Source organism: Psammomys obesus, unplaced genomic scaffold (genome assembly GCF_907164565.1).
Source record: "Psammomys obesus unplaced genomic scaffold, mPsaObe1.curated_primary_1811, whole genome shotgun sequence".
NCBI classification, from domain to species: Eukaryota; Metazoa; Chordata; class Mammalia; order Rodentia; family Muridae; genus Psammomys; species Psammomys obesus.
The window spans coordinates 1128803-1149101 of record NW_026585895.1 but is presented as its reverse complement, the minus strand read 5'-3'; the positions used below and the strand labels follow the sequence as shown (position 1 = coordinate 1149101).

General features: G+C 50.7%; 1 protein-coding gene across 1 annotated transcript in view; it reads right to left on the bottom strand.

Annotated features, from left to right (window-relative positions):
- Positions 1-2741: 2741 nt before the first annotated feature.
- Positions 2742-20299, bottom strand: part of P2rx3 (purinergic receptor P2X 3) — a 33911-nt gene continuing 16353 nt past the window's right edge. Inside the window, exons 9-12 of the mRNA XM_055600469.1 lie at positions 6507-6600; positions 6223-6288; positions 5521-5598; positions 2742-5002 (exon numbers count right to left, since the gene is read on the bottom strand). Coding sequence (XP_055456444.1) covers positions 4889-5002; positions 5521-5598; positions 6223-6288; positions 6507-6600 — 352 coding nt within the window. The 3' untranslated portion in view covers positions 2742-4888. The remainder of the gene's footprint in view (positions 5003-5520; positions 5599-6222; positions 6289-6506; positions 6601-20299) is intronic.

Here is a 20299-nt window from a genome sequence, read left to right as displayed (position 1 = left end):
GATGGAGCCAGAGCCTGCCCTGGAACCTCCTGCCTTCACAGCCCTGGCTGCTTGCACCCCATCCTTCTCTCCGTTCTGTCCCAGCCTCTCCTGGCCATAAAGTCAGGTTTCCCACAGCATCCCCTAAGTCGTGTTTCTTCATTGCCCTTTCTGAGAGACCCCTGGAAGTAAGAGACGGTAGGGTGCAGCAGCCTGATACAGGTGGGGAGCAGTGGCAGGGTTTGGGGAAGGGTGCAAGGGCAGCTCTGGTGACCTGGAAGCAGTCCCTTCTTCACGGGCCTTGGACTCCACCTCCTTACCCTGTGACAGCAGAGCAGAGAAGAGCCTATCGGGAGGGGAGGCGCTCCACCGTTTGCTTGGTCTCATTATGAGGTGGAAGTTGAGTGGCTTTCCAACACAGACTTGAAGGGACTTATTCAAGAGCCGGTGTGCGATGCTGAAATGGAACATGCGGCCACCACTGGGGCATGGAGCAAAAGCTCTCTTTCAGGGCAGGCTGTCCTCTAGTGCTATGCTTTTGGGCATCCAGCAGTGACTCCCATTTCCCATTCTCCCATCCCCGTCTTGGTAGTCACACGAGGGAGACTGTCCTCTCCTCCTTTACCCCCACTCTTTCTGTAGAGAGGCCACAAATTTCAGGGGATCCGTCCCCCACCAAAGGCAAGAGACCAGCACACCATAGGCCCCACTCCCAGCTCTATCGTCTCGGGCCTCAGCATCCCTCAGCTGTCTCAGACCTGGAGAGGCTGAGAGCTAGTATCATTGTGACCGTTAACTTTGTGCCAGCTGGGACACTGGGCTAGAAGGAGCTTACAAAAAGGATTTAGAATAGACCAAAGCAGAAGCTCAGAGCTGAGACTGAGCATTAAAGGACATAGAGAGCCTCAGTTTGCGGTGTGTGATGGTGGAAGAATTTCGCAAGTATGCACACAGGCTTTCGTGTATGCATAGAGGTGCGTGTCTGTGTGAACGCATGTTTGTGCTGTGTGGTGTGCTCACTTTCGCCCCTCTGCGTATTTATGGATATTTGTCTCTGGACGTGCTTGTGTGACTTTGCACCCTTATGTGCCTGAGACCCTGTGCGCACACTTACGTTCACTTGTGTTTTTAGCCACATGTATGTCGGCGTGTCCGTGTGTGACTATGTGCAGGTTTCTGTTTGTGTGTGTATCTGCTGCCACATGGCTTCGGAAGCAGAACCCCCTCAGTATCCCACATATTCCATCTCTAAGGCTGCTGGGTTTGAGGGAACAGGACAGGGACGAGGTAGTCCTCGACAGTGGTTAGGGAGAAGCAGGAAGATAAGCCTGTGAATGTGGAGGTCTTTGGCCGTGGAGGAACAGGCCCTGGCGCCCACGGCACTGCACTGGTGCTGGACCCACAGGTTCTGTCTTGGTAGAGGAATCTTTGACTCAGCTTTTCCTCTTGGCGTAGAATCCTGTCAGTTGGTAGTACCGCTTAGGAGTGAGGCGCCAGGTAGACACCACTGAGCCCTGCCGTAAGTGCACTCTTGACTCCGTGCTTCTAAATAGACAGTGGGATTGTTGCAGGGCGTGGGAAGATGAGCAGTGAGAAAGGCGCTTCAGGGGTACACCAAGCTCCCGATGTGTTCATTAGCTCTTCCCCACCTCCTCCCCTTCCCTGACAGGAAATGGCCTCTAACCAAATAGCCCAACACTCAGATGGCCAAAACTATAGCAGAGGTGTGTGTGTGTGTGTGTGTGTGTGTGTGTGTGTGTGTTTGAGAGAGAGAGAAAGAGAGAGAGAGAGAGAGAGAGAGAGAGAGAGAGAACAAACCCCTTCTTGGCTTAAGCCTCCTTTGGACAGACCTAGGCTAGTGAAACACTCCTCAAATCTCTGGCACTGCTTTTGAGTATCTTGTGCTGCCCTTGCAAAGTAACCACACTGGCTGTTTAAAGCCTTCTGCTCTTGCTTAGTTCTTGATTAAAAGGGAAATTATCTTGAGAAAAGACATTCCACAGACCCTTATCAATTACCATCCCCAGGAGGTTGACTGGTGACTAGCTGAGAACACAGCATTCTGAGGAGGAACACAGCTGGGAAGGGTGTGAGCCAGCAGAACAGGGCGTGGATCTGTGGGAGAAGGGGAGCAGACTGCTGTGTCCACTGTCTTCATGTCCTAGACTCTCAAGAGGACATCGTTGGTATTCCTCCAGTGAGGCGGCCCTGTGGTGTGTCTCTGCTTTTAGCTAGAGTGGGCACCAGATAATTCTGAGGATTCTGCAGCTCTTGGCTTCCCTGCCACTGGAGACTGTGTGTCGTCCTGCCTAGCTGCTCCACTTAGATCACAGTTACTGCCGCAAGACCAGGTAGAGATAGAACATCATGAGCCAACAATTTTTCCTGACTTTCTCCCAATAGAAGTCAACATCTCACACCCAGCATCACAAATCTCTGGGCTCAAGTCAGTTCTACTTCCTTTCCTTAATTTTACCCAGCCTCAGTTTCTTTGGTAAAATGAAGATTGAATTAAGCAACGTCTGCCATAGTTTTAGCCCCCAGCTTTCAATGGTGAGCCACCCCACCACTGAATGACAGCTTGTGTGCAAAGCAACGTGGCCTTGAGGGGTTCCACCTCTAGCTCTAAGAACTGTCTATTTGTCTTTCTACCAAATGAGATAATAACAAACCGAAGAAACCTCCCCAGGTGTGGTCAGGGCCTGTATGATCGTGTTGGTGCCGGTGCCGAGTAAACCACAGTGCATCAGATACAAGCTGCTGTTGTAATTTCTACTACCAGCCTACATCTACACACAGAAGGGGACTTGGTTCAGAAGGGGAGTACAGCATGGGGTTTACACACTTGCTGAAGGCCCCACAGAGGCTCAGACACCTGGCAGAGGGTTACCCTAGTCTGGGGTAGAGGGCCCTCCCAGGACACTGTGTCTCCAACTTCTCCTAGGATGATGAGCTCAGCCTCAGCCCAGGAGGGCCTGTGTGCCTCCTTCTCAGAGGCTGTGCTGGTTCCTGATGTCTCTGCTGGAGAGATGAAGCTGGCCAGGTCTCTGGATACGCCCAGGACCTGACGCTAGTACCGGAGAGACAGTCTGCCATTGCCATAATGCAAGGGCTGAGAGCAAGCAGAGTGATGAAGCTGGTCAGAAGACTTTTATCCCTTCTCCCCCTGGGGTGGGGAATCACTGGGGTTCAGTCTGTGTGAGCATTCCTGTGGAAGCCTCCCCAAAGTACCCCTAGACTACCCCTTCCCCACATCTCTCTGTACCTTCTGCTGAGGGGCCAGCCCTCTGTTCTCATGCATGCTCAACTCTACTGAGACCTCATCATCACGCCCATGTTCCCAGAGGAAGATTGACCCTGACACTAATGAAAATTATACCTCAGGCACACTCGGTTTGCATGAACCTTTCTGACACCTAATCATATATTCTTTTTAAAGAGATGCCCCCAGCTGGGCAATGGCACTCGCCTGTAAATCCCAATACTGGGGAAAGGTTAACGGAGGAGAACTGTAAATTTGAGGCCAGCCAGGACTATGTAGCAAAGTCTCTCCATCAAAACCAACTAATCAACCAAACAACCAAAAAACAAACAAACAAACAAAAAACAAAAGCAAAAACAAAACAAGCAAACAAAAAAAATCCTCTCAAGTTGCTTCTTCCTCAAACCTTGGTCTGTCCTTGAGCTTCGTCCTGTGTGATTTAGGGCTTCCTCTCCCTCGCCCCTTTTCTTTAAAAGCCCAGAAAGGAGATGGACATCTGGGCCAATGGAGACAAGGTAGACTTGACACCTCTCTGAAACACAGGGCACCTGTGTTCCCTCTTGGGCCCTCACTATGGCACAAGGTAAGTCATTTTTCATGTCTGGCCTCGGTGTTAGTGATCTGTAAGCGAGAGGGTTGTGTGCGATGGTTTCTGAGGCTCTTTTAGCTTCTAACTGATCACTGTTAGGATCCAGTGAGAACGGGTCTGGCTGAGCTGGGTAGCGGATTTCACTCTGATGCCCGCTTCTTTGCTGAGACACTTCCATGGCTCCCAGGCTGGCCTCAAACTTACTGTGTTGCCAAGAAAGAACTTATGCTTTTGATAAGCATAAGTTTATGTGTGTCTACTTCCTGAGTGCCTGGGTGTCACCACCATGCCTGGTTTATGCAGGGCTGGAGCTTGGCCCTCCTGGCTTTTCCAGCAATGTGGGTTGTTTGTGTCGGTTGCCTTTCCCCGTTCTCCATCAACAGGGAGCTTTCTCGGGAGTGCAGGCCCCGAGTTAGGGGAGCCCAGTGAGATGGAGTATAAACGCTCATTTCTGACCTGGCCACGTCCAGCTTCAGGAGGAAGCAGGGAAAATGCACTGACAGTCATACCTCCTATTTCCTGCCGAAGTTCCTGTCGACCTAATCATGAGAGGGCAGGAAATTGACACAAAAGAACAGACACCTAGGAAGCTTATTCTTCCAAGAGGTATGGGGGCAAAATGTGTAACTTTCACTTCCTGGCTGTGTGGCCTGGGGCAAATGTCTCCTGAGCTTTTGCTTCTCTTCAAAACAAAAACCTCAACTCTACCCGATGGGATTGTTTGAGGGGCTCAATGAGATGATGTGTGACAGTGCCTGGTGTGGGTGTAGCCTTGTTTACCATGTTCTCTCCTTTGGAAAGGGATGGATGCTGCTGTCCCAGGACCCTGGGAAGCAGAGGGGAGGCATGCAAGGGGTGAAGGCAAGATTCAGGTCCTAGCAGGAAGCACTGCCCATCTGCTGAACAGTGAGGGCCTAGATACTTGGCTGTGGCCTTTGGGGTGAGCAGCAGAAATGAGAGCCTCTCTTCTCCCCCATCCCACCCCTGTCTGCCCAAACACAGCGGCCCGCTGAAGGTTCTGCAGCCTCAGGGTGCGCCTGAGACCCTTGGAAGAGGCCCTAGTGGCCGATGGAGTAGGCCCCTGAGTCTGTGGACTGCTTCTCCACCGTGGCCTGGTCACTGGAAAACACTGGGTTGGTTGAGGCAGTGCCCCTCAGTGTTGTCTCGTTCACCTGCGAGCAGAAGAGCTGGCACTGTCATGTCTGACATTGGGCAGGAACTTCCAAATGACCCGTTCGGCAGAGCCAGCCGTGGGGGTGGGGTGGGGTTGCCTGGTCATTAGGGGAGACAGAGTAAGTCTCTGGGAGCCCAGAGCTTTGCATGCACCCCAAGGGCAAAGTGTCACCCAAGCCATCTCCAAGCAGGATCCGCTCTGCTGCAGAAGTGGGCGGTGACGGTGAGTGGTGAGCATGCTGGCAACAGCGACCCACAGCACTACCCCTCCCAGTTTTTCATTGCACGGGGAGGGGTCCACAGTGCATGCTAGGGAAGCACCAGACCTTTGAGCTACACCCTGCCCCAAATCTTCAGACTCCATTCTTGGTCCAACCCTCTCTCAGACCCCCACATGCTAGTGGAGGCCCACTGACACCCACAGAACACCTTGACAGTATGCCATTGAGAGTCCCCGAGGTTGGGCAACCCTCCCCGCCCTGCTTCCTCTGCTTTGCAGTCTCTCCCCCCAACGCACCTCCTCAAACTTCCTGGCTTTGTAGTGGTCGGCTCCTTTGAGGAAATTGAGCAGGATGATGTCACAGAGAACAGTCCCCTGAAGGAAGAAGGGCAGTGAAGGTTCAGGCAGCAGCTTTGAGATGGGCAGGGCGCAAATGGCCTCTGCGCGGCCTAGCTCTCGGCCAGGACTACCTTTGGGAGGCAGGAGGCTGGAGCATTGTCGGGGTAAGGGGCATGCAGGGGCTGGGTCTTCCATAGAGACCTGACTATGCAGCTCCTCCCAGAAAAGGCGCAGAAGTGCTGAGGGTCCTCTATGGCCCACATTTCTAGCTACCGAGAAATAGCCCTGGATCACAGGCACAGAGGATGTGATGGGAGAAGCAGAGGGAACGAGGGGAGGGGTCCCTGGGAGCGGGCCTTTGTCCCACCTTGCCTGGGGACTCTGTTCCTCACTAAGGCACCCTAGGACTTGGAGTCTCTCCCTCCCTTCTTGTTGAGAAGCAGGACTTTTTTATAAGATGGAACCACCTGAAAACAGGAAGGCAGCCTCTGGAGGCCACGAGGCTTGGGAGGTAATGGCAGGAGATGGCCAAACCAGGGCTACTTAGCCGTAGGTGTTGGACACAAGGGGGAGAGGGCTTAGCTTAGCTGCCTGATAGCACTGTGCCTGATGTGGCCCCACCCTGACTGTCCTGCGAGAGCCTGGGAAGACTGAACTTACCACTCCCACAGACGTGAAGGCAGCCACGGAGCTGATGATGGTAGGGATGATGTTGAACTTGCCAGCCTGTGGGTACAAAGACCAGGGCACATAGACAGGCGGCCCAGGAGGGAGGGGGTGAGGACTCCCTGTCAGAGTCCTGTGGAGCCTGGATGGCTCTGAGTTGGCGGGAGATGCAGAAGACTCCCGTGACCAGAAAGCCTCATCAAGGCTCTCTGCACTCTTTCCAAGTGCAGGCCTGGGGACCCTCCCTGCTCCCTCATCTCCTGGGGCCCAGGACTCACGTTCCCATACACCAGCACATCGAATCGAATGCCAAAAGCCTTCAGAAGTGTGCGGTACTCGCTGCCGTTCTCCATCTTGTAGTATTTGGCAAACCTGGAGGCCAGAGGTGAAAGGGCGTCTGCCTATGATGTCTCCTGCCTGAACTCTTGGGGTTCCTCAGAGCTAGGAGCCATTATCAAGCAACTGATGGTTGATAAGATGCCATAGTTCCAGCACTGACATCATGAAGAGTTCAACAAGCAGATTCCTGGATCCTACAGAACAGCATCTTTGTTGGAGAGAACTAAGACTCTTCCTTTTACAATAATTTCCCTACATGGCTGTGTGCATGCACGTATGTGCTGTGTTTGTATGTACCTATGAGTGTGGAGCTAATGGCCTCTGGTGTGTGTAGCTTGTCTCCTTTGTTGTCTTTCCACTTTTCCCTCTGTTACAGAAACTGGCTCATCAGTTGGCTACATTGGCTGCTTAATGTGATCTTGGAAGCCCCTTATCTCCATCTTCCCAGCACTGGGATTGTATACACGTGTGTGGCTTTTAACAGTGTGCATGCTGGGGACGGAACTCAGGCCCTTGTGCCAGATCAGCAACTGCTCTACCCACTGAGCCATCTCTGAAAGCCTCTCTCCCCAAGTTGCTCATGAGTGTGAAGGCTAGAACGGCAGATGACCACAGCCGGCCCCAAGCTTCTCCAGGTGTCCTTGCTGGCTGTCCCAGGTCTCGACTTTCACCTGACTGGTATACGCATGCACCAGTTATTTAGCCTTTCTGAGACTCAGTGGTTGCGTCATGAGAACTGAAACCACACGTCACAGGAGACATTCACAGGTGTTGGCCGGTGTTATTTCTGAAGAAATATGTTTATACGATAACTGAGGAAAGTGTTTCCTGGTGCCTCACCCCGCGCTTCCCCTTTTCAGAGGAGGCTCTGTGAGGTTAAAGGACTCACCCAGGATTCCCCACCAGAACTCAGCACTAACTCCGCCCAAGTCCTTTGCTTTGTCCCTTGCTCCTCAGTTTTGGCAGCTGGGCGCTTTGGGATGGGCTGGAGGCTTGGAGGAATGATCACACTTCATTCTTCCCACAGACTCAAGCGCTGTTCACACCCCATCTTGCAGATGGCTGTGGCGGTGAAGGGCCCTGCCTGTGGCTTCCAAGATCATAAGTCCTGGGCTTGGGTCTGGAATTGCACTGCCCTCTGGACTCTAAACTATGTGGCTCGGACTATGACAGCCAGGCTCTAACAGCACAGTATAATATCTCTGGACAAAATCCCACTCCTGTGAGATGGCTTCCTGATGTCAGGATCAGGTAAAGCAATGGAAAGAAAAGAGTTCAGAAAGGCTGGGCAGTGGCGGTACACACCTTAATCCCAGCACTCTGGAGGCAGGTGGATCTCTGTGAGTTCCAGGTCAACCTGGTCTAGAGAGCTAGTTCCAGCACAGACAAAGCTACATAAAGAAACCCTGTCAAGAAAATAAAACAAAACCAACCAACCAACCAACCAACCAACCAAAACAACAAAGAGTCCGGAAAGTCTAAGTGTAAAGCCAAAGCTGCTCTTGTTCAGTGGTGGGTTCTCTGGAGTCTTCTCAGTGAGCACAGAGCCCTCAGCCTCTGCCTCAGGTAAAGGGGGTGGGGGTCTCAGAACTCATTCCCTGAATGTGTGCAATGGTTGAGGTGGCTCCTCTCTCCCAGGGTCATCTGCATTTGTAACTGGACAGCTGGGAGAAGGATGTGCACAGCCTAAGTGGATCAGCTGGAGGATCACCCCAATGGGAGGAAGGGCATGGTGAAATGTTGGCTGCTGCTCTGCTGCCTTTGGGGAGCTCTGTAGTGAGGAATGATGTGGACCCTACAGTCATCACCTGCAAACAGAGCGGACTTTCATGAAGCTGGCCCGCAGGGTGTCAGCTTCATGTCTATAAAAATAGGGGTGCTCATGTCCTGTTGGAGCTCTGTCAGCGGCAGTGGCTGACTGCTCACAGAGACCCACTCCTTGAGGTGACACTATTAAATCCCCACGTCAGAGATTCTGTCTACCTGACACTGTCTTTCTCTGCTCCTTTCTGCCCAGCTCCCCACTCAGGAAGCTTGTATCCTGCTGCGTCTGCCAAGCAGTCTGCTCAGCCTTTAGGTGGGTTCATCCAACAGGAAGTACCAACAGGCAAGCAGAAAGGACAGGCTGTGCAGTTTGCTTAGTCTCCAGCAGTGGCCTAGCTCCCCGCATAGGCGAAGGGCTTACAGAACATCAGCTGCATCTGGATTCTTTTTTCTCCCTCTGCTTGCCCATGCCAGCCCTGCGATAACAGCTTCCACAGGCTTGGGGACTCCTGTGGAGAGCCGAGAGAATGCAATCGCCATTATGAGATGGCGCCGACATCCGGCCTCGACCCCAGTGAACAAGTAATAGAGCGCATGTGCAAGGTGCAAAAGCGCGCCAAGTCACTGCCCAGCCCGGGGCGTCATACGGGGCAATGAGCAAGCAGCCAACCAGCGGAGTACACGCCGCCATAGGGTGTATTTAAGCAGCACCATTCTGGGGCTTGGGGTCTTCCTTCTCTCATCGCTTGACTGCAATAAAGCTTGCTGCAGAAGGATCCTGTTGTCCGTGTGCGTTCTTGCTGGCGAGACGACTACTCGGGTTGCAATAGACTCCGCCACCTAGGTTCCTCCTGTTCCGTGTGTCTCCGTTGTGCACTGTTTCCTCTGTAATCACGCCTTCTGAGGCTGCCCATGTGCCCTCAGGGTACCTACTCTAACCTCCACTTGGGCCCAGACACTTCTGTCATGATCAGGAAGCAGTACAGGAAAGTTTAGGTAGATTTCTGCCCCTGCCTGTGCCAGGGTGAGGCCTGCATGCTGAACCTGCCGCCAAGTAAGGCTGAGAACCGTTTGATGGGAGCTCTCAGGTAACTCAAGCTGTTTCAGTGGGTTCGGGAGTTCTCAGGTGACTCAAGCTGTTTCAGTGGGCTCTGCAGCTGACGGGACAAAGTGAGGGAAGGCGGAAGAGTCCGCTCCAGAGAGTGAGACCCGGGGGAAAGGTGAGAGTGACTCAGGAAGAATACTGAGTGAAGCACAGGGAAGGAAGGAAGGCGAGGAGGTCTAGGAGGGGCGTGAGAATTGAGACCACCTTCAACGCTGGTAAGTTACATCCGGGTAACTTCGAGAGAGAGTGTTACACAGGTCAAGGCAAAACGGAGTAAGTTTAACGCTTAAGCAGGAGGATGTTGAACTGGACAGTAGGAAGGATGTCATTTCTGTATCCGTGGTGAGAGGGTCCCCAAGAGCCAGGGTCTCTAGGGGACCTCCAGGGATATCTCAGAAGTTAGGGAAAGAAATATTTGACACGGGGAGGAGATTTCAGAAACCTGTGGCTTTCAGGCTGGCTTGAGGGTATGTACAGATCATGGCCATCTCAGCACCTGCTATTTATAGAGCCCCCAAAATGTATGCAGAATACCTCAGGTAACCTCAGGAATAACGCTCTGTTGTTGACCCATTTTATAGACTCGGAGAGAGATAATCAGGTGACTTGCCTGAGTCTGATGACTTTTGATTCTCTGACTCCACAGCCCAAACTTGGAATCTCCAAACCACCCGTCTTTTGCTAGCTGTTAAGGGTGCAGGTACAAGGCCGCGGAGCCTTTGTAAGTTCTGTCTTCTCATACCACTGGAGGAGTCAAGACCCTTGTCACACTGATGGTGTACTCCTGGTAGCCGGGCATGGGGAGCGGGGATGAGTCACAGACACTTGAGGCAGGCAGGGTTGGGCCTGTGGCTGTGCAGCCTTCCTGCCCCGCCTAAGCCTGCATCCATGACAAATGCTCTGACATGGACTCGGAGAACAAGAAGTTGGCATCTCAGGCTCCACTGGTTAAATTTATCCCAGGGAGGAATGTGAAGGGAACAGGGAAAAAAAATCAGAGCGCGCTTGGTTTTCGTCCAGCACCTGCCTTCCAAGAGGCAGTACGCATGGTGAGACCATTATCTCACCAGCCACCCACCCCAGGGAGGCTTGGCAGGGAAGGCTTCTTTTCCTGCTGGGAGGGAGGAACTGCAGAGCGAAGTGGGGAGGGCCTAGGCTGCCGAAGGGGTGCAGCTCTGGAGTCCACACTCTCCTCCAGGGAAGCCAGTGGCGATCACAGAAGCTGTCTCATCCCGAGACTGGGGATGCCTCAGGTCACAGGGGATGCTTCTCCCTTGAGGCACAGGTGGACCTCATTTCCTAGTCCCTCACACCCGGCTGCTGCTCCATCTCGTGGCTCTTGGAATGGAATGGGGATAGAAATGAGGCTTATTGCCTTGGGCTGAGATGGCTCAGTGCAGTGTACCTTCTGTATCCCGCCCCTCCCCCTCCCCCATCTAATGCACAGTTGCTTAGGAAGCAGGGTAGATTAATGAGGCAGTCCTGGAGGAGACTGAATCAAAATGGTAGCAGGCTAGAACCCAGAATGACTGCACAAAGCTCTCCAGCCTCTCTGACATGTTAAGCCTTGATGAGATGAGAGGAGAGTTTGTTACAGCACTTAGCAGTACTCATCCTGACTGTCACAACCCTCCCCACTGGTTTATCACTGAGAAGATCGAGGTACAGTGAGAAGTGTCTTTTTCAAAGGACAAAGAATGAGTTGTCATCAAGAAAAACTAGACCAAAACGGTCATTCCTAGGAATAAGCTCTCTAAGAAGGACCAAGGGTCTAGTATGCCGAGTGGATCTTCTTGAACTGGCATTTTCTCCCTGAGCAAGTCATTCAACCTCTCTGAGACTTCTACCTTTACTGAAAAAGGAATGTGGAAAGAATGAGTTAAGAGAGCTAAATTTCAAGCTGGGCAGTGCTGGCACACGCCCTTCATCCCAGCATGTGGGAGGCAGGTGGATCTCTGAGTTCAAGGTCAGCCTTGTCTACAGAGTGAGTTTCAGAACAGCCAGGGCTACACAGAGAAACCCTGTATTGAAAAAACAAGAAAGAGAGAGAGAGAGAGAGAGGACTGTTTCTTATCCTAAGACCAATATAAAAAATAATATCCATATTTGCCTTAACTCTTCTTGCTTCTGGAGATAATAACAGTGACAATTATTGCCAGTGCACATTGAGTTCTCACTATGTAGTGCACAGCGCACAGCACTCCCAGGATTGAGTTCTCACTATGAGGGGCACAGCGCACAGCACTCCCAGGATTCTCTGTAAGTAAGAAAGGAGCTGCCGACACATCCTGTATATATGTACAGCACTGTGCCAAGTGTTTTACACTTGCCAATTCACTTCACACTTACACCCATGAAATTAAGTGCGGTTGCTCTTCTTACTTTAAAGATGAGGCAGGAGTAGGAGGGTTAAAAAGTCTAAGCCATAGTGGTCAGGAGAGGGAAAAAAATTCAAGCTCCATCCATCCCTGAGTTCACCCTCTTCCGTACAGTTTGTCTCCTCTGAAATGCATGCTGAAACTGAATCTCCACAGTAAGACATTAAGAAGTGGGACTGGACAAGACCTTTAAGAGGTGATTGGGCCCTATCCATGAATATCTGTTCTTGTGATTGATGAGTAAGTGGGCTAAAGAGCTACAGAGAGAGTGATCGTGCTGTGGCTGGGGTGATGGCTCAGCAGTTAACCAGGCTCGCGGCACCGACGTGGTGCCTCATGCCTCTCTGTAACTCCAGTTCCAGGAGAGCTGACGCCCTCTTCTGACCGCCACAGACACTGTGCACACATTTGGTGCACATCATACATTTAGGCAAAGCGCTAATAAAATAACATAGAAATAAACACAACTTTAAAAAAAGTGTGGCCGGGAATGTCAGTGCACGCCTTTAATCCCAGCATCCAGGAGGCAGAGGCAGGTAAAAGTTTGTGAGTTCCAGGCTAGCCTGGTCTACATAGTGAGTTCTAGCAAAGGCAGGGCTATGTAGAGAGACCCTGTCTCAAAAACAAAAACAAACAAGCCCAAACAACAACAGCCCTGTAACAGCAGGCCCAGCGGGTCTCTTCAGCGCTGCCTGTCCATGTCCATCTGTCACTATGTGGTGTCCTGTGCTGTCTCAGGACGCTTCGAGCAAGAAGGCCATCTCCAGATGTGTCCCTTCCACCTTGGCTCAGAATCATGAGTTAACGTAAACCTTTCCTTTGTCCTTACCCAGCTACAACGCTGTTACCAGTAACAGAACATGAAACATGAAAAGCAGAATTCTAGGTTGTTCTCCGCACCCTCGCTGGTTTCTCGTAGGTCTCGACTTGAGGTCATTTCCTTCAGTTCCACAGCTAGGAGGATCTACTGAATTTCCTAGTGTCAGGATACCTGGAGACCTGGCCAGGACTAGCACAGGAAGCACAGCGAGCCACTGAGGGCGAAGAAGCTCCCTCATCTGACAGGGGAAAGGCTCATCTTGCCACAGCCTGTTCTGGTCCTCCTAGTTTAGCATTTCTTGGCTAGGAAGTGAGGTTGGGGATAAGGACACTCACTGCCAGGCTGGCCCAGAGTACGGGCCCTCCAGTAGGGACCGGTCAGTTTCCCACCACACCCCTCCTCACTGCTGTGGCACACGCCGGCCTTCCTGAACATGTGCCACAGAGACTTCAGAACTCGGCCCATGCTGCTCGCCTTTCCTCCCCTCTCCACCCTGTGAGCGCCTGTTTATTCACTGGGGACCAAGCTCAAACAGCCTCTCACACAATCTGAAACGAGACAGAGGAGGGCTGGGGAGCTGAGGAGCACAACTCTAACAGCACAGGGAGCACAGACAACACTCTGGGTGACAGTACGCTGAGACTGTGGACGGGTGAGAGGTGGAGGCAGCGTTCGTGGCTCAGGGAACAGCAGGCTTTCGTGGGAAGGAACAAGGTGCTTTTGGAGAAGCTGAGAGTGTGTCTTGACTGGAGGGTAGAGACGCAATGTCGTGGCTGTGGCTGGATTCACCTGCTCTGGCCAGGGCAGCCAGCTGTGTCGGAGTCTTCCCAACTCCATTTTCAGTGATGTTTCCCTAGTAGCTTGACCAGAGAGGAGCATTTACACTACAGACAATGGCATCCTAATTGCTGAGATTCTTAACCCCTGGAAGCTTGGCTTTCTCAGCGCTAGCCCTGGGCCTCCTTCTGCTGGCTGGGCTCCTCCAGACTCCTGATTTGGCAGATGGAACTGGTATGGTGGCAACAGCATGCTGTTTTCCCTCTCAGACAGAAAACATTGAGGTTCGGCAGCTGGCTAGGTGGGAAGGTAGGTGCCACTGCCGAGGGACGTGAGTGTGTGTGTGTGTGTGTGTGTGTGTGTGTGTGTATGTGTATGCACATAACGCCTGCGGAGCACTCACACAAGCTCACCCTGCCTAGAGCCCTCACACCCATGACTGCCCTTAGACCTCACAACAGCGCAGCGGGGTACCAGGCTCCAGGTGGCATGGGGACTTAGTTGTGAAACCGTCCTAGGGTCTGAATCCGTGCCTTTCTATTTGATGTGCTTTATATGATCTTGGGGGACACCCCCCCATACCAATGTCCCTATCTATAAAGTGGAGACATCAGCATCTAGTGGGTAAGGGATAAACTAGGGATGGGAGAGGAAGGAACTACTTCGGCAGAGTCAGGAGAGGAAGAGAAGAGAGGTAAACAACACTAAGGATGTTTGTAAAAGCCATAGGGAAACACACTTTTATAAGCTTAAAAATACATGCACAACATATTAATGTATATGTTAAATGGAGTGATAATGCTTATCACTAGGGCCATAAACTATGTAATAAAACCCCCAGTGCCAAGCATGAGAAACTCCCCTTTGAGTTGCCAGTTAGGGGAGTCCAAGAGGCTATTGTTTTGCTGTTGGTGTCTTCTAGGACATGAAAGTAAGACCCTAGTGCACTTTGGACACAGGCTTTGGAAAATTTCAGCTGGAATCGACCTGAAGCCTCCTTCCCAAGGACGTGCTCTCATAGTATGCTATCAGGTGCTCTCACAGCATCTGACGGTGCTATACAGGCTGCCGAGGGAGGAGGATCTCCCCGCCTGTAATGCCTATGAATCACAACAATGACCAGCATAGCAAAGTATCCCTGAAGGCGTAATAGTGGCATTTACACCAACAGCTGTCCAGTTGGACTTAGGGATTGTTGAACAGGAAGGAAACCGTGTCTTATACTGTAAACCTAGCCAACCACCCAGAGCTGGTGAAGTCATCGATTTCAGAGGAGAACCTACTCCTTCCCCTTTCTAAAGCCAGTACAACTCCTAACTGTATTCTAAGTACTAACCTCATACCTAGAAATAAGAGTAGCTCTCAACTCTCACCAAGGAACTTCTTTCTGCAGCAGGTGGAGACCATTACAGAAAGCCACAACTCCTCACAACACAGAAAACGACTGACTGGGGGTGCCAAGCGCCGGCTGCTACATTTACAACACAATCATTTTGTACACCTGAGGCTCAGGGGGCATCATGGAAGAGGGGCATGGAAGACTGTAAGAGCCAGAGGACCTCCTGCTGGTGAGTAGTGTTTTCTGGACAGCTTGGGAAGGTTTCTACAAAATGGAATATATTCAATTATATACATCAATAGAATACAAAATCGACTTAAACTGTACAGTTGTCCAAACAAGATGTGCATAATGACAGGACCAGCTGACATGCCATATCAATGGGGGGAATTTCACAAGGCCTCACCCCTAGAGGAGGTACCCTACAGGCAGCCAATGGCTTGGTGGCTCCTGAAAGAGGAAGAATCAGTTTTCTCTAGGATTAGTTCCCTGATATGTGGTCCAATCCCAAGTGGTTATCTCTAAACACATGTGTGTGAACAACACTAAATAGATTCAGAAGGTTGTGTGTGCATGTGTGTGTAGCCTATTTTATTTTTCCCTTCCTTTACTTTTTTTACATTTTAAAAAATTTTTATTTTATTTTTGTTAATTACATTTTATTCACTTTCTATCCCAGCTGCAGCCCCTCCTTCCTTTACTTTTTGTTTGTTTGTTTTGTTTTTGTTTTTGACAGGGTCTCACTATGTAGCTTGGCTAGCCTGGAACTCTCTATGTAGATTAGGGTGGTTGTGGCAATCTTCCCGCCTCTGCCCCCCGAGTGCTGAGATTACAGGGTGTATACTACCACGCCTAACCTCTCTATCTTTGATATTACAAGGTACAGAAAAGCACAACTCTCAGGCAATGGCATGGTTGAGATCTGAACTCAGGCTACTCAAATGCAAAGCCTACTACTTCCCCAAGATAGAAACCTCAGCTGTGAGGGAAAGCATACCGTGGCCAGGACTGGATGATGCTTAAGTATTAAAGGAGAGACAGGACTCAAGCAGCTGCCAGTGCTGGGCCGAAGAGAAGGGGAAGAGAAGAGAGGGGACAGATCTGCAGTTGTTGGGGTGAGACATTGCTACGGGGCCTACCTAGAAAGGCTACTGACCCCAGACACTGGCAGGGGCTGCAGACAAGTCCTCCTTTCTTGCCTCTAGAGTCTCTCTCTGCTCTTTGAGGTCTGCTCCCTTGCCCTCTGGCTTCTGGAGGGTTGGTGGATGGGAGACACTGGATGGGGACCAGAAGGCAAGCAGGAGAAAAAGGAGAGTATTTATTGTGCCTCCTGCTTCCCAGCCCCAGGTTGGATTTGCTTGTGGCTGTGGCTGTTTGTGACTGCTGCTTCTGCCAGGGATCCTGGTTTAAATCTAGACACCCATTTCTCCCACAATGACCACAAATCTAGGGTGTAATGGTCCCCTGTGTTCCTCCCAATCTGCCTTGGCTCCCATGCTGGTTCCTTGGGTGTGTACATTTCTTCCCAAGCCCTGGCTCAATGTGCCTCTTACCAAGACCTTCACAGAGACACCTGTTCTGGGACCAGACAGAACATTCCCGACACTGGACCAAATTGGACCCTTTTGAGGTCTGACAGTACTGAGATGCTTCGCACGTGTTCCCGTGTGCCATTAGCAGGAACAGATAAAGGATGAGTGAGTACAAACGTCAATTGCTGTAGTAAATCATCTGTCAGAAGTGCTTCTGTGGGGCAGGGCTGGCGCTCCCTCCAGGTGTGACAGGGCTATAAATAACAGTGCACACTTCAGTAGACAGCTTCCAAAGCCCTCCTCTGGCTTCCAAAGCCCGCCCCTGGACACCTATGTGTGTTAATCTAGGCTGTCAGAGTTTTAAAAGTCTTTACAGCCCATTTTACAGAAAAGGAAACAGATCTACAGAGGGAATGAGACTTGCTCTCAATAACACCAAGTGTCTGGCTTAAATCCATACCCTGGGCTCTAGCTACTTCACCTTTGTTTCATGATGATGATGATGTTGATGATGATGCTGATAATTATGATAATTATGTCAATGATGATGTTAATGATGATGATGACCATTACTGAAAAAGGGTCTCAGGATGTAGCCTAGCCTGCCCTAGTTGTCCTGGAGCTCATTATGTAGACCAGGATGACTCCCATCTCACAGAGATCTGCCCTCTTCTGCTGAGATTAAAGGCATGTTCCACAACACCTGGCTAATATTGACCGTTCTGACTTGGTTAGTCTCAGAGTCAATATGTAGCTGAGAATGACCTTGAACGTAGGATCCTCCTGCATCAACCTCCCAAATGCTCAGACTATAGGTGTGCAACACCATGTCTTGTTTCATTCTGTGTTGGGCATCAGAAACCAGGGCCTTGTGTGTACTGACCAGGCTACGACTGAGCTGCATCCTCCACTTCCTCCTAGTTATTTTTTGCTTAATTATTCTTGTCCCAAGTAGTTCCAAGAGGTTGATTCTAGAAGCCCTGTAGACACAGACACCAAAGCCCATTTCGTATACGGCTCAAGCCTCTTATATAAAATTGCATAGTGTTTGTCTATAAGCTATGCACATCGCCCCGCATGTGTTAGATCCTCCCCAGATAACTTATAATGCCCCAAACCTGTATATTCTGCGCAAACAGTGGTCATGCTGTATTGTCTAGTGTATAAGAAGGAAACAAAACCTGATCTTCTTCGGGCAGGCACAATTACTTCCTCAAATATCTTTGATCTATGCCTGGCAGCGTCCACAGATGTAGAACCCACGGCTAAGGAGAGCTGCCTGCATTTTTATGTATAAACAGTTTTGCTATTTGGGTTTAGGTTTATCATTCCCTTGATCACAGGAGCTGGCCTCATTCGACTTGCTGTCAGCCATGAAGCTCAGCATGTGATAGAGCTAGAAGCTGAAAGAGACCTTCAAAGTCATCCCCTCATTATCCACAAGAGATTTCACTCCTGAGGCCTGAATACTCCTGTGCAAGGAAACAGGCAGCCAAATTTAGCTTTGAGTAGCGCCAACCATTACAAGGGTTTCCCCATGCTGAGCTGACATTCAGTAACGTTTGCTGAATGGAGAAGGGTTTTTAGCGCGGTGCGCAATCCCTTGGAAGCAGTCGTATCTGTTTAGAAATGATTTGTCCTCCCATAGAGTCGTGGCAACCCCTTCCTAAAGCAGGACCCAAAGCTGTTAAACCAGCAGGAAAAACAGCAACAAACGTGCGGGGATCTGGGTTTGACTTGGGAGGGGAAATTTGGGCCTGGAATTTGGGTTTCTCTGTGAAGGAGGTGCTGTTCTCAGCAAAGCTTTGCCTGCTGGGAAGTCATTTTGCCAGCTGAAATACACTTTTACAGTTGATTCGGTACCGATAGGAAAACATCGCCTGGCAGTCTCTTTGCATCTGGGACGGGGGCCACATCCTTAGAGCCTGCTGGGACTCCTCCCCTGAGAGACAGGCCCACAGCCAAGTTTATTTACTTAGAGTCTAGGGACCTGATTAATTGCAGAAGCAGCCATTTAAAAAGAATGCTGTTGGTTTTTAAAAGCACGTTCCTAGCTGGTGCACGCCTGTCATCCCAGCTAGGAGGGTAGCAGGTTTATGTGAGTGAGAAGCTGGCCTGGGCTGCATTGTGAGCTGCAGGCCAGCCTGGACCATGTGGGAGAGGAAGCAGGGTCGAGGGCAACCTTACTGACCCTGCTAGCTTACCTGTGGTGGCAAGTGCAGGCTGTGGGGCTAGGTTGCCAGCTTTCGAATGCCTTTTCTGGCACTCTACAGGCATGTGGCTTTGGCCAGGTAAATGAAGCCCCTGAGGCCCAGCGTTCCTCAGAGATGAAGAGACGAGCCCCTAACTCCTAGGTCATACTCAGCAAGTCTTAGAGCATATGTTGCATTAATAACACCTGTTGCTTTGCTGACAGGATGGACACAGACTTTAAAAAGGGCTGTACACACCCAAGACCACTGGCACCCCCATAGGCGTCACAGAAGGATGAGGAAGGGAAAGAATCGTGAGACATGCAAACACTTCTCATGGAAGAGGCCTTCCCACATTACGGTTTTCTGTGAAAATGACTGAAGCCTTTAAAACACATGCTCTGTGGCTTTGGAAGGAGGAGGGGAAACCCAGATTGTAGAGAGAGTGATGAAAGCCAGGGCCCACTTCAGCTCTGTCTCCGTCAGTTGGCCTAGGGGCTCTGTGATCTGCATGCTGGGATATGGAAGTGGATGCAGGCCAAATCTGAGTTTCATGAAAGCTGCTGTGGGTGCATTTCCAGCACGGAACGCCTGCTGGAAACACCTAGCACGAGGAATATCTAGCAGATGAACAAGCTATTTTTTTTTTTTTTTTTTTTTTGTCCCAGACACCCAAGAGAGGGAATCCAAAATCGAGTTGCCTTTTAGTAGCAACATTGTCTTGTGCTCTCTCAGAGAGGAAGTGAGATTTCAGACATCACTAAAAGCGCTTCTGTCCCCCTCCCCCAAGCAAGCAGTGCTGGTTATGTATCTGACAGCTACTACATTTGCATGCTGTTGGGCAAGTTGTCATGGCTGAAGGTATGTTAGAAGTGCATACAGACCAGGCCTCTGGCTTTGAGCCCCGATGAGAACCTTTCTGAGAGAGGGTGTGGTGACCTGTGAATGGGGTCAAAGCATAGGTGTGAAAGGGCTTCACAGATTCACTATTAAGGGCTCTTAACATATGGACCAGAGGTGAGATTTTTGAGGTCTTCAAAGACATGGAAGGTTGCATATGTCTAAACGTATAAGGGACTGGAAGGATTCACCTACCCCATCTAGAATGCTAACTTCCTGTGAGGGGAGCAGGAGTACATGAGAGAAAAGGAGCCCGTGTCACTACTTCATGTGGGTCTTCTATTTGTATCTTGTAGGAAAAATGTATATTTGTAGGCAAAATAGCCTTTAAGAACCAAAAAGAAACTACGTGCAGATTGCTTACGTCTGTGAGTGCACGTCCTTTCATTGAGCAATGGCTCACGCTTTCATCAGCAGTGAGAGACTGCCACATGCTTACAGAGCGGCTTGGACTGGCTCTCACGTGTGTCCCTGGTGCCTTGGTGGGCTGCTTGGCCTGTGTTCTGGCTGCTGGTGGAGCTCCCTTTCCTCACATGCCCACACCCCTGTACTCCAGCCATGGTCTCCCGCCCTCTCCGCTGCACACCTATGTCCCATTACTCTCCTTGGGCCCTGTGATTTCATGCACCCTGCCCACACTTTCGAATCAGCCCCTTTATTAAGCTCTCCTTGAATTACCCAATTGGAGCCGGCCATCTGCTTCCTGCTGAGGCCCTGATAGATATGGTGTTATAAATCTGTCATTAAATCATCAATCCCCCCCCCTTAAACAGCCGATGGCTGACAACACCTGTATGCTCTCACAGACTCCCCATGCTCACATACACACAATTAGCCCAACTTAAACTCGTGTCCTGGTGAACTGAGGGTCTATCTGGGATGGAAGACCCATGCTAGTCCTGTGTCTAAGCTACAGAGTGCCACC